The sequence below is a fragment of the Dermochelys coriacea genome, chromosome 14 (assembly GCF_009764565.3).
Source record: "Dermochelys coriacea isolate rDerCor1 chromosome 14, rDerCor1.pri.v4, whole genome shotgun sequence".
Taxonomy (NCBI): Eukaryota; Metazoa; Chordata; order Testudines; family Dermochelyidae; genus Dermochelys; species Dermochelys coriacea.
Window position 1 is genome coordinate 23,152,617 of NC_050081.1, and position 26,467 is coordinate 23,179,083.

The 26,467-nt window shown below is 41.5% G+C and overlaps 1 protein-coding gene across 11 annotated transcripts in view; it reads left to right on the forward strand.

The window, feature by feature from the left end:
• The window catches only part of STX8 (syntaxin 8), a 172,761-nt gene that overhangs the window by 63,606 nt on the left and 82,688 nt on the right, over window positions 1-26,467 (forward strand). For 2 of the 11 annotated variants that reach the window (XM_043496331.1, XM_043496333.1), the window contains one exon: window positions 14,211-14,563. The exons of the other annotated variants lie outside the window; for them this stretch is intronic. In XM_043496331.1, coding sequence (XP_043352266.1) covers window positions 14,211-14,286 — 76 coding nt within the window. In that variant the 3' untranslated portion in view covers window positions 14,287-14,563. Of the gene's footprint in view, window positions 1-14,210; window positions 14,564-26,467 lie in introns of those variants that run through there. 11 annotated transcript variants of the gene reach the window in all.

Consider the following 26,467-nt stretch of genomic DNA (forward strand, 5'->3'; position numbering starts at 1 on the left):
TGGGGACTGCTGTGATCCAAGTAACCAGTGCAATCACTGACATTCTGCTATCAAGGGTAGTGACTCTGGGAAATGTGCAGGTCATAGTGTATGGCTTTGCTGCAGTGGGGTTCCCTAACTGTGGTGGGGTGATAGACGGAACGCATATCCCTATCTTGGCACCGGATCACCTTGCCAAACCGCAAGGGGTACTTTTCAGTGGTGCTGCAAGTACTGGTTGATCACAAGGGACATTTCACCAATATCAATGCGGGATGGCCGGGAAAGGTGCATGACGCTCGCATCTTTAGGACCTCAGAGCTGTTCGAGCAGTTGTAAAAAGGGACTTGGTTCCCAGACTAGAAAATTACTGTTGGGGATGTTGAAAAGCCAATAGTTATCCTTGGGGATCCAGCCTACCCCTTGCTCCCATGGCTCATGAAGCTGTAGACAGGCAGCCTGGACAGTAGTAAGGAGCAGTTCAACTATAGGCTGAGCAAGTGCAGAATGGTGGTAGAATGCGCCTTTGGACATTTAAAAAGCTTGCTGGTGCTGTTTGCTGACTAGGTTAGACCTCAGCGCAATCAACATTCCCATTGTTATTGCTGCTTGCTGTGTGCTCCATAATATCTGTGAAAGTAAGGAGAAAATGTTTATGGCAGGGTGGGAGGTTGAGGCAAATCGCCTGGTGACCAATTTTTGAGCAGCCAGACACCAGGGCAATTAGAAGAGCATAGCTAGGTGTGCTGCGCATCAGAGAGGCTTTGAAAACCAGTTTAATGACTGGCCAGGCTACAGTGTGACAGTTGTGTGTGTTTCTCCTTGCTGCAAACCCACCCCCTTTGTTGCTTTTACTTCCCTGTAAGCCAATGACCCTCCCCCTTTCAATCACAGCTGACAAAGGAAATAAAGTAACTATTGTTTTGAAACCATGCATTCTTCCTTTATTAATTTAAAAAAAAAAAAAAGAGATAACTGACAAGGTAGCCCGGGTGGGGTGGGGTGCAGGAAGAGGGAAGGACAAGGCCACGTTGCTTATTGTAGCCACACTACAAATCAAAACTGTTTGAATGACAGCCTTCTGTTGCTTGGGCCATTCTCTGGAGTGGAGTGGCTGGGTCCCCTGAGCCTCACCCTCTCCCCGTGTTCTTGGGTGTCTGGGTGAGGAGGATATGGAACCTGGGGAGGAGGGCAGCAGTTAAGGGAGACTCTTTCAAAGTGAATCAGGCAATTCACAGAAGACAGCACATGCGCTTTAGGTACAAGGTCGCATTTCGCCTTTTATATTGAGTGCCTGCCGGTATGGTGACACATCACACACGGCTGGGCAACAGAATTTGGAGGGGCTGCGGTTTTCGGGTGAATGTGCAGCACACACCTTCCCCAACCCCACCGCATGGCTATTCTCTGGGATGATCCCTTCACCCCTTCCCACGCCGTGTGGCTATTCTCCGGGATGATCCCTTTTAGCCAAGCGCAAACAATCCAGCATGAACAGGGTTCTTTTACTATTCCCTTACAAAAATTCCCCTATTTCAACCAGGTGACCATGAATGATATCACTCTCCTGAGGCTAACACAGAAAGATAAAGACTAAATGTTGCTTGAATGCGAACAAAACCCAGGATCATTCGCTGACATGCTTTGTGCTGCAATGATTCCAGACTACTTGCTACTGGCTTGGCATGGTAACGTGTCCTACCGTGGAAGACGAAATAAGGCAGCCCTCCCTAGAAACCTTCTGCAAAGGCTTTCAGAGTACTTCCCAGAGAACTTCATGGAGATGTCCCTGGAGTATTCCTGCTCCATCCCCAGACACGTTAACAGACTTTTTCAGTAGCTGTACCGGCCATGAATGCATCCCAATTCTTCAGGGCAAATCAAACATTAAACACTATTGCTTTTAAACTCTGTGCTGTAGGTACAAATGTGCACTCACCAGAGGTGCCTCCTCTGGCTTCAGGGTCAGGGATCCCGCCTTGGGAGGGTATTGGCTCCAGGCTGATGAAAAGGTCCTGGTTGCTGGGGAGAACGGATTCACCGCTTACTTGCTGTGCAGTCTCCTCGTCGTCGTCCTCATCCACAAAATCCTCCTCCCTGTTGCATGAGACTCCCCCCTTGCAGGTGTCTGCAGACAGTGGTGGGGTAGTGGTAGGGTCCCCTCCTAGAATGCCATGCAGCTGATCATAGAAGTGGCATGTATGAGGCTCTGACCCAGAGCGACCGTTTGCCTCCTTTGTCTTTTGGTAGGCTTGCCTGAGTTCCTTAACTTTCACATGGCACTGCTGTGTGTCCCTGTTGTAGCCTCTCTCCACCATGCCCTGTGAAATGGTTGGCATATATATTAGCATTTCTTCTTTTTGATCAGAGTTCGTCCTGCACAGATTCTTCTCACCATACAGCAATCAGATCCAGTGTCTCCCTTTCGGTTCATGCTGGAGTTTGTTTGCGATTCTGGGGGGGACTGCATGGTCACCTGTGCTTCTGAGCTTGCCGCACTGACTAAACAGGAAATTAAATTCAAATTAACTGTGTACCTGACTAGTACATTGGAATTCAAAGTGCTGTCTAGAGTGGTCACATTGGAGCACTCTGGGATAGCTCCCGGAGGCCAATACTATTGATTTACGTCTGCACTACCCCAAAGTCGACCCAGCAAGGTCGATTTTAGCACTACTCCCCTCACCGGAGAGAAGTACAGAAATCGAGTTTAAGAGCCCTTTAGGCCGACAAAACGGGGTTGGTTGTGAAGACGCATTCATTTAAAAATTGACCTAACGTGGCTAAATTCAACCTAACCCCGTAGTGTAGACCAGGGCTAAGTTTGGGGGGAAGGCTAGTGAGATCCAGGGCAACAGCTGGTGAGAAACCCAGGCTCCCTTTCCCCATGCAGCTGGGATTTCTAATACAGTAGTGCTTTCTTTTAGTGTCAGCTTCTGACAAGAGTAGAGGACTTCAAGCTGTATTTCCATTTAGTTCTACAAAGGAGAAGGAGCTTCATCTTGTTATTTCCTACTCTCTGAGTATTCTGCCTGCTGTGAAGAGCGAGTAGGGAAGTGGGCAGTGGGATCTGCTTCTCTAACTCTCCCTCCCAGCCTTTTTTGGGCCACTTTGTCATGAAAACAGCTCCAGCCTAGCTTTAGGCAGTGGCATGAAATGGACATGATTGTTGGTAATTTCACTGTTACCGGCAGGATTCTGAAAAGCCAGTGAAACTAAAAAGAGTCTTGGTAATTTCACACCTTTGCTGTTTGGCAGAGCTATAAACAGCAACATAAGCGGTAGGTGCTTTGCAGGTTCCCCTTTGTGACCCTGAGTCAATTTACACTCCATTCACATTCATAATTCATCTTCACAATCATTACAGCCGGAAACTTGCTTTTTCAGAGACAGCATGGCATTGGTTCTCTCAACACTTGATGGAATAGACTTTGTTAAAGTAGTGGAGAAAAGCAACAAAGCAAATTTAGTCACTCTTGGAGTTGAGGGAATATTTTACCGATTATAGATCCTAATCCAATTCCCCTGGTTGATTATGATGGTAGTCCTAGAGAGACCAGTGAAATTAGTGTTTGTTTTTCTTTCTGGCATGCAAGATGTTTTTAATTTTTAAAATTAATTTAAAAAAATCTTAAATATACTCAGTATTCCCAGACCAAAAGTACATTAAGATGGAGGTAAGTTTGGGAGGACATGTCAGTTATTTAGGGTAAAAACAAATTACAGGGATAGTGCAGTTTTCTCAAAACCAAGCATTATAAATCCAAGAACTTCAGAGTTAAGGTTAAATTTAACAGAAATCCATCATATTAACGTATGGCAAGTTTCCCTTTCGGCATTCCCTGTTGAGTAGATCTGATGCAGCAGATGGTATTTGAAAACAAACTTTAAGATTAATATTCATGTTTTGCTTCTGTTTCTCATAATTGAGAGGCTGGCACATAAAACTTCATAAAAACTCAAAGGTATTGCCCTTTCAAAATGCCTACCAATATCAATTGTTCTCATCAGGACTGAGGGCAGAGGCAGCTCTGAGTTAAGGTGTCATTTTCAAAACGTCCATGATTGTTCTTTATGGGACTGAGACTACAGACTGCCCAATGACAGACAGCAGCCATTTTGAAATAGGGCATTTCTTCATGAGTTTCTCTGAGGGAGAACACTATTCTTTAGCCTTTGCTGAAAGAGAAACTTTCAGTTGTAAAGAATAATGAAAAAAAGACCATTAATCCTAAAAATGTCTTTTCAAAAACGACCCATTGTTGTAGATCTGTTCTATTTTTTTGTCTGCCAATTTTTATTTATTTATTTATTTTGTAGATAGGCAGCTACCTGAGATGAGATCATTCAGGACAAAAAAAAAAAAAAGTCTGAGACAGATGCTAAATTTCTTACAGCATCCACTCTTTAAAATTTTAACTCATAAACTAATTAACTGATTTACTTCTAAATCCCTAGAAAATTCATTTTGTACTTAAACAATAAGTGGTGTAATTTTGGGCAAGATATGTCCTACTTAAAACAGACACTCAATCTCTTATCAAGTGAAAAACTCACCTTGCCCTTAACTCTGTTAGAGCTGCAACCAGGGCCTCCATAATAAGATAGAATTTAAAAATTTCATGCATGAAGTACTCATGAATTACTCCTGGTTCTGCAGCTATGTGTCCTGATGACTTTTACTGACAAGATCCACTGGGATGAAAGACCTGATTAAATGGGTCTCAATTAGTAGGATAACTCAGGTATTTTGTTGGAACGAAGACATTAGATATTCTCCAGGACTCGGGAACATTTTCAGTCTATCGGAAAGAGAAAATCAGTAGACCTTGTTTGAATAAAGGCCATGAGAATTGTTGTGGGATTTGGGGAATTCTGTGGCCTGGCTTGTCATCCAAGTCATTAACATTTTCCATGTTCCTAAATTGTAGCTGCCTGACCGTTTATTTTGTGGAGTTAGAAGGAAGATTAAGAAAAACATTTTTATTTCAGAGTTGCTGGGAGTTGTTTGAGAGCATTTTTTACAAGTATCCCAGGACAATAAGTTTTAAAGAAGCCTGGTAAAAAAAAACAAACCAGTCTTAATAGAGTTGGGTGCTATCGACAGAGAATTATAAACAGAGATTATCACCCCCACCCCACCCCCAGTTTATATGTACTGTATGGCCTGTCCCCACCAAAACCCCCTTTCAATAGAGAAGCAATTCTTCTTCAGCTATGTCCTGTAAAAACATTTCATATACTGGCCAGCACTATTGACTTTAGCAAGAAATTTGTTTTTGGAAAGGGGGGAAAAAAAGGTTTCAAATGATTCCTGCTAGTAGTAGTAGTAAAAAAAAAAATAAATAAACTTTAGGCACTGAAAAATGGCAGCCATGCCATTTCTTTTTAACCTTCCCAACCTTTCTTTTTAACCTGCATTATTGATTACTGCTGTGCTTAAGTTAATATTAGAAATGGGTGTTTGACTTGTGGAGTATATTCTGAAGAGGGGGTGGGGGGAGGTATGCCATATGTTTTACATGGCACTTCAGATCAGAAAACATTGACATGACCATTCAGGTTACCAAACTGTGGACTTGCTCATAGGTCCCCACCTACACAAGGAAAACTAATCATATTTGGCAGTGGTGGTCTGCCGCTGATCCCCTCTACTTCCCCTGGGGTTGAAAATGGTTTAACTGCTCGTAGAGATGGGATGAAACTGTTTTATAAAAATTTTAGTAGGTACCCAGTTCCTCCAACCCCCCCCTCTCTCTTTCTGCAATGGGGTTGAAGGATTTGTTCCTCTGTTCACATTACTGAGACATTTTCAGTGTCAGCTAAAGGGCTGGGAATGAACCTTCTTGCACTCACCATTGTCAGCACACGGTCACACTCGCACTGGAGATGAGGCCATAGAGGAGGCAAATTCAGTGCTAGTTTGCTATTCATGTGCCGTCTAACTTTCATACAGATTTGGGGGGCTTAAAGATCTCCCCCAAAGACTGGAATATGGTTGAATGTTAGTTTGCATGAAAAACATCTTTTGCCCTTAGGGAAGGGAAAAGGAGTCTCCAGCTGGAATTCATGATATTTTATTGAGTAAATGAGCAGTGTCATGGTTGTGTTGCAATCTCACTGGCAACACAAATGGTGTTTTGAGAGGGAACAGCCGTTTCATACACAGTTAAACTGTCTTGAGCCACCACCCTCCCCACATGATCCTTCATCTTTTCCCTTAGGCGGAGAAGCATAGAATAAATGAGTTAAGGAGGAGAGTTAAATCAAAAAGCTACATTTTGTCCCTTAAAAACAGTAGTTTCCCTTTTCTCTTTGCTTGTTAATACTGCATGAAATAATTCATGTTTCATAAGTGTGTTTTGGAACATGGGGTCCCAAAGTGGTGCAAACCAGTGGGTTCCTCTTATCTACTCTCCTGGGACTGGCAGAAGGAATGTGCAACTGGCCAGTTGTTGCATATGCATGTGCATGTGTTTTTGTGGGGGGGGCATGGGGTGCAGAGGAAAGGGTTCATTTCTGACCTTAGTGTTCTACAGCAGCATGAGCACATCCGGTTACTTCATCGTTGAATAGTATCTTCCATAATATGACCTTTTCTGGATGATGGACATCTTACTCCCTTAGGTCCCTTTTAAAAAATCCAGCCATTATGTCTGATTGATGTGGGTCTTGAGTGTGTTACAACGCATGGGACCAGAGTTCTATTGTCTTCAGTAGTGCAAGAATCCCACCAACACCATTCCTCTTTTCAAGTGTGAATCATCCCCTTCAGGAATTTAATTCTATTAATCTACAAGCTGGTCTACACTGAAAACTTACATCAGAGCTCTCGGGGCTATGAAAAATTGACACTCTTGAGAGATGTAGCTATACTGACCTAATCCCCGGTGTAGACAGCACTAGGTTGATGGAGGAATTCTTCTCTGGACCTAACTACCCCCTGTCGGGGAGGTGGATTAACTACAGTGACATGAGTATTTACACTGAAGCGCTACAGTGGCACCGCTGCAGCATTTTAAGTATAGACATACTCCAGGGCGATTTACTTCAATATTAATCTTTTTGGAGGGCTGATGCAGCATATCCTGCCATGACAAATTATTCCTGGTAGCAGAGTAAGAAAAATAGGAAAAAGGTTGACACTTTGGGGCAGATTCTGCACTTACTTAAATTAGCATAAATCCAGAATAATTGTACTGGAACCAAAGGAGTCTTGTGTGACTCACACCAGTTTAACTGAGAGCAGAATTCAACTTCTTTTTACTGCTGCTTTGAATATATTTGTTGGTGCCCTGGACCCCTTGGATCCATCTGAAAACTCTGTTGCCTTTTCAGCAGTAGGTCTGTTTCAGCTTCCTTATGACTGGAAAATCAAAAAAAAAAAAAAAAAACAAGGCCATGATCCAGCAAGGAGCTCCATGCTAGTGGACTTTCATACAAGTCACTGGAGTTCCTTCTGGTCTTAGAAGTCTACCCATGCAGAATGCGTAGCCAAGTGACGACTTACATTAGCAATGCTGTGTAACATCTACAGTAGAAAGTGAATTAAGTGGAAGGTGAGTGGTTGGTTTCCCTTTGAATTGCCGATATCAGCTGCCGCCTTAACCCCACTGTGTTGATGTGGCACAAAAGAGAAGAAGGAAGCAGATGATTATTACTGTCTCTCTCCCCATTTTCTCTTTGACATAGATGCTGGGATCTTCCTCTCCTTTGGAGATGAGTTCCCTGTGTTGCATTGTTGTAAATGGTGACATCAGGTGCACCTGACCCATAAGAATTTGGCTTTGCAAGATCAGATTCTGAACATGAAGAGCACATGGAACTTCTTACATGGGACCCTGCATGCCTGTTGTGAGTAAAGGGAGCAGATCTAACTTTCCAGGTTCTCTGTTCACAAATCCCCCAAGTTCTGAGCATAATAAGAATAACTGTGTCACACACAAAAACAAGCCTCTCTGTTCTCTGGAGCTGTCAGGGCATCCTGTCTTTGTGTGTGTGTGTACACGTACACATGCCTCGGAAGCTCCAGAGCAGGAGATGGCTTGCTGAGCTGTGCTGCACCGAGCACATTGTCATTCTTCAGCAATAAACAGTAAGTAGTAGTCACTATAGAGGGAACTTTGAACTCTGAATGGCCAATCTAAAAGAGCTGGAGAGGTAAATTCTTTCCCAAGTCCTCTCCATATGTACAGGAAAGGGAGTCTCTGTGTGTTGAACAGGCAGTAACCTGGAAGTGAGGCCAGCAGATCACAAAGCATTGCATTTTTCCACTTACTCCCAGTGGATGCTGTGCAAGATGATTAATATTTTAGCATCTTTGTTCTTTCTGTTTTACTTTTAACACTGGAGCAGTTTAAATCACTCTGGAAGAAAGGGCTTGACACGTCTCCAGTTACACAAACAAGCAGTGGTGCTAGGGCTAAAAATGAAAGTAATGTTTTGGGAGAGATGAGGGAGACTTTAAATGTCTGTCTTCGCCAAAGGTCACTCGCCAGTTCTTCGATGGGAAACAGGAGTTAAGCTCATAGGTATTGCAAGGACTGGGGCTTAACTTGTTTATCCTAGTATCTGGGTGCTTCCTGTTAACCACATGTGTGCCTGAAGATAAAGTGTACTACATCTATTGGACATACATGTCATGAGAACCTGAACAGAGACTGTCCTGTCAGTATGACACCTTCTGATGGGCTTTCTCTCTACTTATGGAATTGAACAACAACTTGCACAGTCTTGGGCCTCTCAGGAGACTGATTTTAAGAACGAGAAGAACAAGAAAAGGGATGGTTTTCCTTTTAAACAATGTTACTTTCTTTTAGGAAAACCAGAATAATTCTTGGGGAAAACTTTGTTTGTGTTCTAGGTTTCACGTAGCTAAAAAAATAAATGAGAATAAATGCAACTGGTGCCTTTTACAAGAACAGCAGCTCAAATTGCACAGTAATCGCTAATTCTCATTTTTAGTTTGGGTACGGAAAAATCCAAGCTGATATTCAAGCCGCTGCTCATCCCCCACACACCTAAGAAAATCCCTAGTTTTATGGCTGACGTTGTACAGTTGTGATCTGGTGGTTACAGCAAACGACTGGCCATCGGGATTCCTGGCTTGTCCACTGACTCACAGTGTGACTGTGGGCAGATCACTTAACCTCTCTGTGACTTTATTCCCCACCTGTGAAATGGGGGCATACCATCTTGCAATGCTGGTGAAGCTTAATTTATTGTTTGCAGAGGTTGCAAAGTAGTCATCTCGCTAAAGGGCTTTGAAATCCTCTGCTACAGAGTACTAAACGATGCAGCCTGGGTACAAACCCTGGGAAACTGCCAAGTAAAAATGCTTGGCACCTTAAGGTGCACAAACTATGCTGCTAAAGTCTCCCTGCTGCTGAATTAGTGATCCCTCTTTTGCTCATAGATTTTAAGGCCAGAAGGGAAACATGACGATCACCTAGTCTGATCTGCACATCGCAGGCCACAGAACCTCACCCGCTCTCTCCTGCAATAGGCTCGTAACTTCTTGCTGAGTTACTGAAGTCCTCAAATTTTGATTTAATGGTTTCAAGTTACAGAGACTCCACCATTTTCTCTAGCTCAAACCAGTTATTGACCTATGCCCCATGCTGCAGAAGCTGATGCCCCCCTGGTCTCTGTCAATCTGACCTGGGAGAAAATTCCTTCCCAATCCTGAATATGGTGATCAGTTAGATCCTGAGCATGTTGGTGAGACCCACCAGCCAGACACCTGGGAAAGAATTCTCTGTAGTAACTCAGAGCCTTTTCCCTCTAGTGTCCAGCCATTGGAGATTGTCAACAGCAGTAGCGGATGGGCCATATGGTGTTACAGGCAATCTCATCATACCATCCCTCCATAAATTTATCAAGATCAATCTTGAAACAAGTTAGGTTTTTTTGCTCCAACTACTCCCTTGGAAGGCTTTTGCCATTAGTGTCTGCACTGCCTATGCCACTTAAAAAAAAGTGGATTTATCAAGGTGAAAATTATTGGTGTCTGAAATTGCCATTTAATTCACAACTGACAACACTGAAAATGTAAACAAAATCTCTGAAAAAGGACATGTCATCTGGCTTGCCTTATCCTACAGACTAACAAATCCGATTACTGTGTTTAAACTTAACAGAAAAAAAATTCCCTGAACTAATGATTCACTCTGAGCAGATGTAATTATCTATGAAAAGGAATGAATCATGTCACTAGGGCAAGTTTTTTTTCCCTTGCAGCTGCCTCCAATTAATACGTCTATCAATTCTGGGATAGTAAAAACATTTTAGTCCTACTGTACAAGTACTGTACTGTCATTCTTATATTCCACTTTGTGGCTGTACGGATTAGCGGAAACTTCCTAGTTGAGCTTTGTCCATAGAAGTGGCCTGTCCTTGGAAACTAAACTTTGGAGAAAATATACTTCAAAGTTGTAGTCCTTTTGAAAATATCCAATATACCATTTACCAAGAGGGATGTAGTTAATGGCTTCTCTTAAAGGTTTTTCCCTAGGTCCTTCTTTGGGACACAGAGAAGTAGGTTAGGCAATTTTTCAGCACTTAACTGAAATGATGGAGGAGGCTGAATCTTTAACAAACAGATCTTTTCATCCAACTGCAGGATATGTGAGTTAAATACGTATTAAAGGAGAGTTCTAAGCAGTCTAAATAAAAATCACTTTCCTTTCAGTCATTCAGGTTTCACTTGTTTGATAAATGGGTTGTCATAATCCAGTTGTCCATAGAGTTTTCCAGTCTAATGTGTTTTTTTTAATGTGTGAGGACCTTAAGCAAAATCAAAACCTTTTTGGTGCTTTATACACCATTAAAAGGGCATAAACCTTGTATTTTCCCTGTTCCTCTTCACTCTGGTAACCTAAATGCAAAGATGATGGTGTACTTTCATCTCTACCCTTTTCTGTGTCCTCCAAAAAAAATCATATGGTATGAATTATCTCATCTCTTACTTTATAATTAAAAGCAAATAAGATTGAGAAGAATTGTTTAAGAATTGGACGACACATAAAACAGATATGGCCCCAAGGCAGTCATGGTTGTGAAATAGATGCAATAAGAAGTTTGTCATCTTTTGTTTTCCTGGAACTGTTGCTGGCATATGTATAGTAAACTGTGGGGTCAGTGAGCCCTAAGGGAAACAACGCAGTATTTGCAACTATTCCTTTCAGTTTATTTATTGATCAGTAGTTGTTGTAACTGTGAATTCCTCAGAAAAGTGTAATCACTGGTGAACTGTGGTCTGATGAAAACTATTTGCATTGCTGAAATGAAGCAAAGCTAATAAAATTTAATGAAAGTTTCACTATGGTTCAGAATAACAAACTACCACAAAGGCACCTGAAAGGAGAAGCACGGCTCAGATTTCAAGGCTTCAGATTTATGTGGACCAAGGCAGATGTTGCAAAGCTGTTGTAGTTGTCATGTGGTCCTGTAAGCTTTGACTTGACAGATGTGTGAGGGATGGTAGAGGGCTGTGTACATGTGGTCATGGTTTAGGGGTAGGGCACTGAGAAGGGGAGACACAGATGCCTTGCTTTACAGATATATGGAAAGAGCAGTGCTTCCTTTGTATTCTAGTTTGAACCAACTGACCATATTTTAGCAAGGATGTTTGATGTTGTCATGAGGAGTCTAGCTCATTTGTAGCAGTTACCCCTGCTAGAGAAGAGCATACCACTGCCTGATATAGATTGGTCTCCTGCTGGGTAGCAAGTCATTCCACTGTAGGCTCACAATAACATTGGCTCTTTACTGCATTATTTGACTGCTAGTGACATATTGATATGAACTCCTGCGAGGAGAGCATTGGCTAAAATGAGGATTAAGAAGGAAACTAAGCAGATTGCAAGGGTATTAACAATTTGTTCACGTTCCAGAGGAGACGGGAGACAGGATTCAGTCTCCTATGATCTCTGTATGTGTTTTTAAAAGGATGTTTGCTTTGTGATTTTAAAGCATGGTTATTGCTGCCGAAGAAAGGAAGTACATGAAGTTGCCTTTAGAAAACCAGAAGGGAATAAGAATGGCATTTAGAGAATGAGGCATCTATCAAACATATTAATGTTTGAACATCTATAGTTGTAAGTAACAGCAATAACACCCAAGGCCATTGTATTGGAGGTGGGGAAGAGTAGAAATGGGTTTGATCTGTAATGGTATGGAATGGGTAGGTAGGTTGGTAGGTGTAGTAAAGGGTATTTTCTACCTCCGTACAGGGATGGTCATAAACACACAGTAGTTAATTATCAGACTGTCTCACTGATGAAAACAGTGTTTTTGTGTGAGCTTAGCATGATTGTCTATGAAAGGGTTATGTAGCGTTTGTTTATGAAAGGGCAAAATCCACACGGAAAAATAGCTACTCCTTAGTCATTTTCATTTTCCCAGAGAGAGTGTGATAGAAGATGCAGAATATTTAATCTGACCTCAAAAATAACTTAAGTCACAATGTAAGAAAGCCAGACAGTTTCTTGCACCACCTGTATTGCGCTGTTCTCTTTGGTATTTTAATAGATAATTAATCTTGATTTTGTTGGATTTGTGTTTTATTTTTTGGCACATATGCACAACTTATTATACCATAAATCCCACACATTTCAGCAAATGTCATCCCAATTTGTTCCCTACAGCATAGACTACTACTAGTAAAACAGTCAAGGTCAGGAACTTGGATTCTTTAACCACTGGATTCAAGGAAACCAATTTATTCTGTTGCAGCAAAAAGGGATAATTTCTTTTGGACCTATATCATATTGGCAGCCAATCTAGGAAAGCCATAATTGCCTTAATGCAATAGGTTTTGTGGGTGCATTAATCTGTCTTAATTAAAACTCTTTCACCCCGCTGATAGTTAGAAATTCACTGCATATCTATACAGTATTTTATGTTCCTTTACAAGCATGAATTATTCGTTGTTCACTCAGCGTTTGACCTGTGTCTTGCATCATGAAATCGATAAAAGTATTCTTTGTACTTACATCAGTTAAGGGATTTAGAGCAGTTTGCCTAGGATTGTATGAAGTGACCTTCATATCGAATGATCCTGAATCGGCAAACGGGTTCTTGGTAGCTTTCTTGTGGCTATTTGTGCTGTGAAAGCTAGATAAAAAATTGCATCTTAAGGAATCTTGTAACCTAAACCTTAAATTGGGTGCATGTAGACGTGGGAAGAGCATTTGCAGTGTATCCTGTTTTGGAAATGAATGTTGGATGCTTCTTATTTCTTATCACTTTACTGTGTAGTAGACAGTGTTGAATCTTTTTTCCCCAGGTTGTTCAGGAAGTGTGTTGATTAGACATCAGAATATATAGTAGCATTTGTTAAAACATCTAGTATGCAGGGGATTACTTTCCTACTTGTTAGAAGGAAGGAGGACGTCCCTTTAATCCTACTGTCTGTTCAACACCTACATTAGCATTTAGCAAAGAGCAGGATGATTGTTTGACCTATGTCTCCATTTACTTTATTCCCGATAAATAGTTTAAGAAAAATGCATCTGCCTCTGTATCCGAAGTTATCCTCTTTCATGATGTTTCCATGATTCCACTGCTTTTTGTTTTCATTGCCCACTTCACTGCATGGAGTGTGTTTTGCCCCAATGGCTCGTGGTCCATATAAATGGACATTTGAATAGTGTCTATAAGGGCTGATCTACTGTGAGAAAGTACATTTGCATACGTACTTTTCTCAGGGGTGTGAAAAGTCCACACCCCCTGAGAGACAGCACTAGACTGACAGAAGAATTCTTAGCTACCATCTCTCGTGGAGGTGGATTACCTATGCCAGTGGGAGAACCCTTCCCATTGGCATAGGCAGTAGCTACACTGAAGTGCTACAGTGCTGTGCCACTCTAGTGGTTTAATTTAGACATGCCCTATTTCATACAATAGTAGGATCAAGAGAAAAACTTCAGTGTGTTTTCATGAGGCATTTTAAGATTTAGCAATTAGCCATATTTATATGCTGTTGGATCTACTGATTTGCAGCCTTTTGAGATCTACTGATGACAAGTGCTATAGAACAGCCAGGTGGTATTATTTATTTATTATATTGCTATAATAAACTGTATTTTATATCTGTGGGGCATATCTTAAAATGACTTACGAACGAGTGACAGAATGAAACTGTAACTGATAATACATGTTCCAGTTGCTCTTGAATCCCTGTAAACTATCAGGCCAATAACATATCACACTTATTTCCTTTTTCATAGAACATCTGTTTGTAGACCTAATACATTTGCCTGCAAAGAAACCCAACACACCTGTCCAATTTCTTTTGAATATTAACAGTTGATAGACATGCCTGGTTTGATACATATATGTATTTTCATTTGATTTTAATAAAACACCAGAAATAACATGTTCTGGATGGTGTAAAAAGGCTCGCTTTGTAATATGGTAAGACCTTGGTAAATAGAGCAACTTGGTGATTACACTACCACATAAAGTTTTTCTAAGTAAAATAAGCTCATTGTTTTAATGATTGTTTTGTTTATGATATTTACATGGCAGTGAATTGTAAACTTGTTAAAACTTCCTAAATAAACAGTTTATGAATGCTCCAGTTGGAGTAGCAGAGGGAGAAATATGGTGCAGAGGCAAAGCTGGAAAGAGCTAAGATGAGATTTGAAGAGATGTAGAGTCAGTATGGAGGAGAAAGTGGAAGGTTGTTCTACATGCTCGATGCAGCGGGGGAGGATTTTGACCCCAAGAGTTCTGTGGGGCGGAGGGGATGTCCAAAAGGGGGTGATAGATGGGGTGGATCAGGAAAACTAGTAGAAGCCAGGTCAGTAAGATAGACTAGGAAGAGGGCTTTAAAAAGGTGAATGCACCTCAGAAGCAGATCCTGAAATGAATGGGAGTGCTGGAAGATGAGGCTGATGTGTTTGTATTGCCTGTGAGGTATAAAGCCGTGGCTTTCTGCAGAATCTGGGGAGCTGCAATCAATAAACATGAATCTTTACAATGTCTGTGGCAAATAGCCACATTGGGCAGATAGTGCTGTAAAGGTTGATAAATCCCTTGAATTTTGCACAGCAGATAGAAGTGTAATTTATGGGGCACATCTGTCTTTGATTTCAAGATGTCTTATACAGTACTAAGCAAGTAGTCAGTGCTTAATTAGCAATAATGAGGATGGACCAAACCCTGAGATGAGTACTCACCTTTTATTTGAGCAAACTGTCTCCCTGACATCAGCAATGATTATAGCTGGGGATAGGCTGCAGAATTACAGCCTACTGTAGATGTGGTGTTGCAGAAAGGTGCTTGAAAGGAGAATGAGGCCCTCCTAGATTTACTAATGGAATAAGTTAATGCCTTTGGCCTAAACCAGTGTCTTTGAGCTTTGATCTCAAGAGATCTCCACTATGGTCCAGGCTCCAACGCCTGTTTAATCCAGAGTGGATGTGTGCGGTGGTTATACTGATGGACTGTGAATACCACATCCCTTATCAGCTACCCCTTTGGTCTGCTGCTCATCTTGGCTGGATTTGAACTAGTAACCAGAAGCTAAGAACTGTCTCTCCCCAACAATATCCTGACTCTTCCAACTCTTCTTGTCTCAGGGACAGTAGTGGGCAGAGGCAAGCTAATGAGAGAGGTTTCAAATATGTCAAAATACTTCAATGTTTCACAAGTTGGAAAATGAGCTGGAAATGGCTGTTGGGCCACATGTCGTTTCTGAAAGGGCAGCCGGGCTCCTGGGAGAAGGGTCCCAAATCTGGTCCAGCAAGCCCGGAGAGTGAAGGTCAGAATACATTACTAAATAGTAATTGTATTCAAAATAGTGGAAAAAAGGGGCTGGATCCTCAGCTGCACCTGAGCTATGTGCTGGGTGTTAGGGTGCATAGGTAGAGGAAGCCCAGGATGGCTAGCACACAGTATGCTCTGGCTAAACAGCCTTCTGCCCCCTACACTGAGCAGGCCAGTGTTGGTGCCTGGTGTAAAGCTGGTTTTGCACTACCTAGGGATTCACGCATGCAAGAACAGTCCTCAGCTGGCTTTTAAAACTAGATTTCTGCATCCTTTGCACTGCTCTGGTAGAGCAAAGAGTTGGAGCAGGGCCCTGATCAGGTCTGAGATTTTTAAACCTTTCCTCTTATTTTTCTCCTCTTTCTCCTGGGAACTATTTTTATAGTCACAAAATACATTGCCTTACCACCACCACCACCACTGATCCAGCATGTGAGCTATAGTTGCACTTTTTAAGTGCCTGAAAGCAGTCTGCCTCCAGCATCGCATCTCCTCATGCAATCTGGGGCTTCTCTCTTCGCCTTCTACCAATTGCTGTGTGCTAGCTGTGATGTAGCACAGTCCAGCAGCTGTGCTGAAATTTGCTTCTTAGTTATAATTTCCCTATACTAGATGTTTCATAATATTTGGATCTTTATGCCTTTTATTTGGAAACTCACTACAAGGTTTAATGAAAGCTATCCCGTTCACCTCTAAGGCAAAACGGGAGGGAGATGTCTTTGGAGGTGCACATGCAGCACTGTCCTCTGCCTCTATAGGCAACTTGTCTTACCCCATATTTAACTTCTCAGTGTTTTACTTCCACTTTAAATCGGTGGAACGGGGCGGAGGGGGAGCTGGATACAGATTGATTGCACAACTTGAATGAGCGCCTGCATTTTTCTAAACAAGCTGCAGCTGTTGAACTCATGGCACCTTGGTCTTCCTCTTATGTTGGCCACTTGAAGGGTAACCCCCCAACCCGAACCCGTTAATATTGGCCTGACAGCCTGGGCCGGGCTCACGGCAGGAACTCGCTAGAAACTATTCATCATTTGTCATTTCTGACACTAGAGGTAAAGCTGTTTCGTTAAAGCAACACACTGTCCTTGTTTCTTAACAGCTGCTTTACACAGTGCACTGGGGACAGCCTGTGAGGAGACTTAATAGAAAGAAGCAAAAGTAAATAAGACATTGGTGGGTCTTTTAATCTGATCTTGTTTGCAGGTGGTGAGTTAGTGGTATTGCTTGTTCCATTTAAGATAGTGCTTGCCCTCGTTCATATAGCACTATAATAGCAAAGGATTTCGGCATTTCACAAGGGCTTATAAGGTCTAATAATACCAGATAGGGAAGTATTGATAAGTAATTGATGAGGGATCAAAAGTACAGAGTGGTGAAGCGACTTGGTCAAGGTCAGACGACAAGTCAGTGGCAGAGCTAGGAGTATCACCCAGGAGTCCCTACTTCCAATGCCCTGATCTAACCATTAGACCACACATCCTCACTGCAAGGAAAGGTAGACCAGAGAACTAGAGCTCCTCACTGGATGTTATTGTCCTTCTTTTCTTACAAATGTACAGCAAAACATATTAGTTTCCTGCATGGTGCTGTGCAGACGAGGCTCAAATACAGCATATGGTCAGTATGTTGCCATCTCAAGATGTGATGGTGGAATCTGCTTGGCACAACAAGTAGTCAGTGGTGACTGTTGTTAATCACTCTCTTGTCACTGACCCAACCATCTACCCCCCAGGTTTTGATCTGCCAAGGCACCTGTGGTCATCTCTGAACTGAGTTCGAACATGACAGGGCAACTGTGCAGCCAGTCTCTTTACATGCGGTTTTTCTAATGACCTGCGATCCAGCTGTCATCAACTTCAGACTGTCACGTATCTTGTCAATGGCCACTGATTTATTTTGATGGCAGCTCTCCACCTGGCCGATGATGCCATTAAATGGCTGGGCACATTGCGCATGTGCCGGTGATGATGGGGCCGGATTGAAATTGGAATATTTTCATTAATTCAGCCTGCCTATTTGAAGGGGCACTGCATGTGTGCATTTGTCATTTTTGCAACTAAAATTGGATTGGTGATTGCTTAGGGCTATAGCTCCCTCTCAGTGCTGACATATAACAAGTGCATATGCATGCTTGATTTGTGTGTGCAGTTGCTCACAGTACTGAAAATTGGAACCTGATGCTTCAATCTGAGGTTGTCCACTTCCCAGGGGCAGGCAGAGGCTTATCTGCTAATGACCTTCTCTTAGTACAGTAAAGCAGACACAGTCCCAACGGAGGCCTTGCTGGAGCCCTCCAACAGCTGAATGAGCGGTTCTCTCTCTATCTAGTCTGTACATCTGGCTCAGGGATCCGGACTGTGTGGGGAAGGGATGTTATCTAAAATATACAAGATGGTGGAGGTGGTTGGATCACTGAGCATGAATTGATGTGTAAGGAGAGCTGCTACCAAGACCACTACAGGAGCAGTTCTGCTTCTTGCACCACTTAGAAGGACTCCTACAGAATAGGAGAAGATCTGACGTGTGTGTGGAGCAAGATACTGGCATTGGTAGTGCCAGGAGTGGGAACTAGCTCCTATTCTTAGCTTGGGGCCGCTGCTAGGGATGCATGGTTTCAAACCCCATTTCTGTATTTATCTGGAGAAGCATCTGGCAGCCCAGTTCCATTGATTTTTTCTTGATGGCCACCCTCAACTATTCCATCTCAGATTTGTACCTGCTCCTCAGCTACTGGAATGCTATCTCCTGCAGACTTTAGCTATATCAGCAGAGGAAGTTGAAGAGCAACTTTCCTCTTGGCTGCAGGAGTGTCCCATCAGACACTGTGCTGGGATGCTATCTGCTGCTGACATCCCAGAATAGAGCAGAAGGTCCCCTACCCCTGCTTTCAATCAGGAAGTGGGGCAGAGACTGACTAAAGAGCAAAACACTACCTCAGATGAAACTTAATCTGTTTTTAGAGGACTTCCTCCCCCCAAAACCAAGTTTACTTTTTTTAACCGTCCTACCCTGAAAAGTCTCTTGGGGGTGCCTCATTCTTCTTTAAATGTGTTGAGGTTTTCCCTCTCTGCAGTTCTGGAAGCTCCATAGTTCTCTGAATTGTATGTTTTTAGTCTAAAATGCCCTAATGAGTCTCTTCTCTTCAGAATCTCAAATAGCATTCCACAGGGAAAAATTTAAAAAACAACATATGAGCTTTAAACAATTTACTCTGAGAGTAATTGGGTTTATACAACAGTTCATAAACCTTTAGCTGGTAAAAATCAAAGTACCATAATCTGAAAAGCAGATGGAGGAGGGAGGTTTGGGGGGTCAGGGTGAAGGCTTATAGAGTTTTCAAAGACAAATTGTTTAATTCTGTCACGAGCTAGGAAAACAAATAGTCCCGCTGCTAGATCGAAAACAGAAACATGTTAGAAATGAAACTTTAGTAGCTTTAAAGCATTGTTCATTCCACAACAAAGAAATCAAAAGGACCTTAATGGAAATATGTGATCTAGTTTATGAGAAATGAAAGGCAAAAACTTCTAAACCACATTTTACAATTCGGGCTGTATTTTAAAGTGTTTGCTTTCTCCCTCTTCCTTCCCCCCCCCCGCTTCCATTGGCTGACATTTTGCACAAGGCATCTGTTTTGTGTGAATCAGTAAGGGCTATGATGTTTGTAGGTCATTTCCTTCTATCAAGAGGGGTGGCAAGACTAGCCATAGTCTCTGACTAAATGGTAAAGCGGTAAATGTGAAATGTGAGACACTATTCTGAAATCCCACTTTTCAGTGCAGCTAAACTGTTTGTAGCAGATTCAAAGCTAGAAGCCATGCTCTGCCTCTGTAATGAAGTCTGCATTTGTACCCCATATTAATGCCAATCAGTGGCATTTAGTCAGCCCATCCTCTTGCCAGTGATGGTCTTGCTTTAGCTGGGTTAACAGACTGATGAGATCACCTCTAATTTGTGTATCAAGCTGGTTTGTATCACGTTGTTAAAACAAAACAAAACCACACACAAAGCAACAAAATCCTCTCTATTTTTTCTTATTGGACTTCAAAAGCTTGCATTATAAACAATGTATTCTGCCCAGTGAAAGCAACATTTTCTTGCTAAAAGCCATTGCCTCAGCCAATAAACAGCAGAAATTAAGAGTTCTCACTGGTGTTTGGTTTTCATTTATTATGGCATGCTTTTAGGAACAATACAGTTTGTCCATTTCTCCAGCAGGAAAATATTGAAGGTAAAATCCTGCTTTTAAATAAGCAGGAACTAAATCCCTTGCCAATTAAGGGGTTTATTTTCTGTTCCGCATGCATACGCATGACCCCCTTCTCTCCTTCCTCTGCCCTCTCATCCCAAAAAAGTAAAAGGCAAGAATGGTCAAGATGTGAACTTCAATGTGGGGAACTCTGAAAAGTGAAAAATGTATAGTTTTAGTGATTTGCCTTTTGGTAACTGTTCATAGCACATTGGCAGCTCATGTAGGCTGGCATTTTCAAAGGCGCGTGAGGGAGGTGCCAAAATCGCATTGGCTTTCAATGGGAATTGGGTGCCTAATTTCCTTAGGCAGCTTTTAAAACCCCAACAATAATAGTGAAGTAGAAGTAAGGGATGGGAATGCCATGCAATAGTAAAAAGGTGGTGGAGTCCCCAGCCTTAAGGAGGACCTGGAAATCCATCCCATGTGAAGATGAGAATTACATCTGGGAAGCCATGCTGGACATGTGCCACATTTGTGTACTTGGGGAATTAAAGAAGAGAAGAGAACTTTCTCTCCTTCCTCTTTCCTGAATAAGTCTTCTGCTTGAGACTTCAGTTGTAACTAAAAGCATCATTCTCTGTCTGATTTAAGGTGTGTGCTGTGTTCAGTTTTCACATTGCAGATTGTATCAATCAGTAACAACTAGACAGTACACACTTCTGTAGTCTTTCCTACAAAGACTATTCCCAAACACTTCAGAGTTTGAAACAGATGCCAAGCAGTAGGAAAAGAAGAGGGATAGTCAAGGGAGAAGAGAAGTTTTCATTTGAACTTGGAAAATGGATTGAATGTTGATGAAGCAGACCTATAGGAAAGCTGTACTGGACACTAGCTATGTATGGCAAAGTGGTTCCTGATGTTTGTTCAGACATTGAAAATGCAACAAAAAAGAGAACTAAAGTTGTGACAAATGGGTGTTCAGCACGCTGTTCAAACCTCCTTGAGAAAGAAGCAACACCTAACAGTCTTAAACCTCATTGTGGAAATTCAAAATTTCTGCTGCAACCACCATCAGCTTCATGCTTGGGTGACTGAAAAAGGAGGGTTGATGGACCAACTTTCCAACATGCCATCCCTTTTGGCCAGTGTCCTTGGTCCCCTCAGACTCCCCTTTTCTCCTGCCTTTCTGCAATTCTTTCCTGCTCCTCTGCTCTCTTCTCATTTTATGGCATTATATAAATGTTGTTAGTGATAGCAATGGCCTGCCAGTATTGCTCCAAGTGGAATCACTGGATAGTAATCTGCTTCTTCCCTCCCTCTTCTCAAAGGGCTGTCTGTCTCCATACCACTCTCAGAGCATGTGGTACACTATTTCAGTTGCAGACTGAATTGATCTGCTGTTCTATTCACATGGAGTCATTGTCTGAGTCTGTTCATTCAGCCCCTTCCCTGCTGATCCTTTGCTCCTATGACTACTGTGGCATTTACATCCCTTTGAAATATCAATGGAACATTGCAAAGTTTATTTTTCTTGATACACCTGACACATTAGGCAGCAGCACTGTGGTTGATAATTGAAATGTTAGCTAACGTTTTCCAGCTTGCAAGTCACTGCAGGTGTACTTCCTATGGCTTTTTTTTTTTTTTTTTTTTTTTTGCAAAGAACATCTTATATCATAAGCAGGGAGTACTCTGTGCTCGTGGTACCCAGCATACAATGGTTGGTGAAATTCTCTTTCCACCAGTGCAGTTAGACTTAATAGTCAGCATCAATTAGAGATAGGGAGAGAGATGTTGTTGTGATGAAAGTATCTTCACCATATCGGAGAGGTGTAAAGCAAGTCTTGTTTCAGCATGTCAAAAATCAGGTGAATAAAAATTTACCCACTGCAGCTGGAATAGCCTTTAACAAACATGTATTGTGCTGCTAGCATCTGATTTTATAGCCCTGAAACCTGATAGGAATCAAACCACAATCCTAATAAAAAGTTCCAAACACAATCGCCTCAGTTAGCTTTTAAACATACAATTCTGTCTGCTTGTAGATGGGGGAATTATAAAATACATCAGACATCCTCCCAGAATAGAGGACACAACTCAGACACAGAGCTACCTGAGGTGTAGTAAAATAAAGACATTAAGATGCAACTCACAGCCATTTCTCCCGTGTCTGGCCTCTAGCAATAGACACCCAGGCGTAATCTTACTGCAAACAGATATTGATATTGTGACAATAGTGTGATAACATTTTAAATGTATACTTAAAAGAGCTGTAATAAGATACAGGAGATGTCAAATAGCAATAACCAATACATAGAGGATAGAGTGTACTGGTAGAAGACTGACGAGGGAAGCAATGGGAAAATGCACTGGACGATGAGCGATCGGAGAAATGGTAGAACAGGAAACAACAAAGTCTGATAATGGAGGAGGGAGGAGCAGAGTGGGAAGTGCTTGGATACTATGGTGCTGAGTGTTGTACAAGACCCATAGATAGTAAATAGTCTGCAGTAAACCTGGATACCTAATAATACATTATGGTAGTCTAGTAGTGGTAGTAAATACCTAACTCTTATAGTGTTTTTCATCAGGGTACCAAAGGGAGTTTTCCCAGATCTTACCTTAGTTGGGAGCAAACTTCTGCGCGCTTTTCCACATGTGAGAAGTCAGTGTTCTTAAATGCCACCCATGGAGAGAGAGAGAAAGAAAAGGATAGACATCAGTATAGTAACTGTCATGCTAGCAAACTAGCCACATTTTGTATATTATGCAGTGAAACATTTTTGCAAACTGAATGTCACTGCACAATGTGGCAGTAATACAGCTAATTGAAGAAAACCGCTGGTTTACAAGTCAAAAGCATGACGAAAACTTTCAGGTTTTGGAGAAAGCTAGAGAAATGGGGAAAGTTATTCAACCTCCAACTGTGCAAAGGTGAATTAATGCTCACCACAGATCAATAGGAAAGACTGCCAAGAAGCTAGGGCTAGAAGAATGAAGTAATCTTTAAATCACATGCATACAAGACAATGCAGTGTGTTTTTTCATGGGAAGCTAGATTTTTATAATGCACTGGCTATTAAAATATTAGAAAAAACTGAATTAAAGGCTCTGCAGTGTTTGTAAAGAGAGAGTTAACAGTAACCAGAATTAACAAACCTAATTTTTCTTGCTTGGATACCTTCTACTGATCAGCTAGCAGTCCCTTCCCTGCCACTAAAGAGCTGAATTAATATACTAAAATGAAACCAGGTATAAAGAGTGCCCTTCTTCTAAAGGAAAGGAAAATGAATGGCAAGAAAAGGAAATTTTTTTAGCAGCTAACTTACAAATATAAAACATGGATAAATAAATGGTGCAATGATCAAAATCTGCTAATTAACACTTTTTATTATATTAGCCGAGAGACTTTGGTAGTATGCTGTTATCCTGAGGCATTAGTGAGATTTTTTTACTACAGTTTTATCCTTCTAAGCCCTTTTGGTGCTGGTTCCCCTGTGCATTTGCTTTGCTGATGTCTGATACTTGAAGTTCCATTGACACCAATGGGCTGGAAGAGGTTTTATTCTCAAGAACGGGTCTATCCACTTATTTTACTAGCCATGAATACACTTAGGATTTCCAAAGTTTCTTAAAGGAGTTAGGTGTGCAGCTGCTATTGAAATTCAGTGCAGGTTGAGTACCCAACTCCCTTTAGGCACTAAGAATTCTAGCCTTTTAAAATAAAAAGACAGAGGATACAGGGAAGAAACAATCTGCATTGTTTTGGGTTTTTTGTTTGTTTTTCTTGCTGAACTGCACCCGTAATTAATGCTCAGTTGCCATTTCCATGACAAATCCTTTTCTTGGAGATTTATAACACAGCTGTTTTCATTTGTCAGGCTAAAGCTATGGAATGCAGGTTGTCAGTCCAGATGGGAAACTTTGCTTAAATAGAAAGCAAAGGAATAAATGTGTTAAAGTTTTTATATAAGATAGGCAGTCAAAAAGTAGGATCTGAAATCTTGAAATAGGTCTTTGGACTGCTCTTTAACTAGAGAGGTTAAACTTTAAAATCTGAAAACTAGTACATGTTGTCGTTGGTGTGGGTGTATATATTGTGTGGATTTCTAGTGCACCTGCCACTGGTGATGCCAAACACTTAACCTTTTTTTCTTTAAAATGGCCAGATTATGTATTTTTAATAAGCAATAACTGCAGGCACAGTAGCTCCTTGTTCTTGTATGTTGCTAAAACTTGTTGATAAAAACATAGTCGTGTACTTGATGCATGGGCCTGATACGTTATGAACACTTGCATTGTAATGACTTGGAAACATTGTTAGTAGAACAAGTGAGACACCTTTCCTTGCTGTTGCTGGTGCCATAGACCTGGGTCAGCAAGCTGGCCCCTATTCTGGTGGCACAAAAGGGGACTAAATCTGGCTTAACTGGCATTGTGAGTATTGCCCCGCAGAGGGGAGATCCCCAGGTGGTGTAGAGCTAGTTTGGTGCTCTGAGGATCTCCAGCTGCCAGTTGGCTCCAGTTTTGATAGGTGGCATAAAGCCATGTTTGCCTCTGCCAGACCATAGCATCTGGTGCTTTGTATTAATGGGAATGGCACTTACAATGCATTGATGTGTTAAATTATCTGGACCTGATTAAGTCTTTCAAGGGAAAAGGGGAAAGGTCAATATATAATAAAATATAATATATATTAACATATAATGTTAACAGAAGTTGGTCCAGTAATAGATATTACCTCACCCGTCTTGTCTCTCTCATATCCTGGGACCAGCACAGCAACACTGTAAACAACACACGAATGGACATGTATTTGTATCTGCTCTTATTGTGAGATGTGGTATTGGGAATCCATACCAACAGAATTTATCCCTGGATATTCAGCCATTGTCTTCAATAGTCATTCTAAAATCAAACAGCTCACTTTTAAGTCTTGTTCCACAAGTTCAAATGGTAGCTTTTAATGCTTTAATGTCGCCCTGTGAAATATATTGAGAAGTTAGGGATGTCAGGATTTACAGAATGCTGTAATAAAGCCAGCCTTGTAAACCAAAAAAGTGTTTATCTGGATACAATTGAGAATCCAATACCATAATTTATTTTGAATGCATCTGGAATCTTCTGTTTGACTTTGAAATAATGAAAGAAGACCTGAAACATTTTTTGTTCAACTAGTATTTGTCCTTGTCAGAGAGATGTCCCAACCCCTTTCTGACTTCATTCTTTTCTGTTTGTTGTAAGGTGTTTTGTGACGCTGTAAATACTTCAAAAAATCCACTTTTTAAAAACTGACAAATTGTTTACATGTTTACTGTTTGAGCTGCTTTTTCCTCCATATTAACACAACTCTCATTTTTAAGGTGAGATATAACTAGCCCTGAATCATTAAAAATGTTGACTTTAAGAGCACATGCACATATGCACAACTAATAAAACCTTATGGTCCCCTATATTCTTATTCACACTCTTCCTTAATAGATCTTTTCTTTTTTGAAAGTTTGTAAAGGGAAAAGCCTGAATTCTTGTTTGACCAGTGAAAATGTTTATGGCTGAGTTATGAGCTCCGGCTGCTGCTTCAGTAAAAGTTGGCACACAAACTTGCACCCATGCATTTCAAAGCGATCAGACTGTTAGCTTCTGTAACAAACAGAACTGCAAAATAAGTGGAGTGAGGACTGATAATCTTATCACAGACTGAACAGATTATGTATTTATGTAACTTTTGATAAAGAGGTGGCTTAAAATTTCCTTCCTGGGCTGGGGTTTGTCACACTCTGGAATTCAGAGCTCGTGCATGGAGATTAAGGAAGCGTTTCGCCACGATCTTCTGAAGTGTCTTGTGGACACTTCACTTAATGGCACTGAAACCTAAGCCATGTATAGCTTTTGTTTATGAATCATACTGGCCCTCTCAACAAATGTACTGTGTGGAGGGTGGATATTCATGGAGGCATAGAGCAGTCCTATGGGGTGCTCCCTCTATGGAGATGCCTTCAGGGACTGAGGAGAAGAGCCACACTAAACAGCATGCTTGCAGCCACAGCTGCAGAAAATCCACAGGGTAGAGCATGAAAAGTTGTTATGGCCAGGGGCAGAGGACAGCGAAAAGGAAGAAACCCTTAGCTACAGCTGGCCAGGATCCAGATATTTGGGGGGCCCATTATCTGTGTATGCCCAGCTTTATCCATGTTTGTTTTTTTTAACCACTTTCCTGGTGCATCTGTACTTCTACCCATTCTACAGACTTGAAAGGGAGAGTGTGTGAACTCTGGCTCCATTTTTAAAAATTATGCTCTTCTCTCTGGGCTCTTGGAGCTCCTGTCTATAAATGTGATAAACTGTGCTCTCATCCGTTTCTTTCACATCAGTATCTTTTGTGTCTTACGGAACAGACTTTTGGTTTAAAGTGTCATGGTTTATATAGAAAGGAGGACAAATGCAATTCCTCGAGTTTGGGCTGGTATCAAGGAAATTCTGATGATGCTGTGGGAAATTTGGGGGGTGATGTGTGCTAGA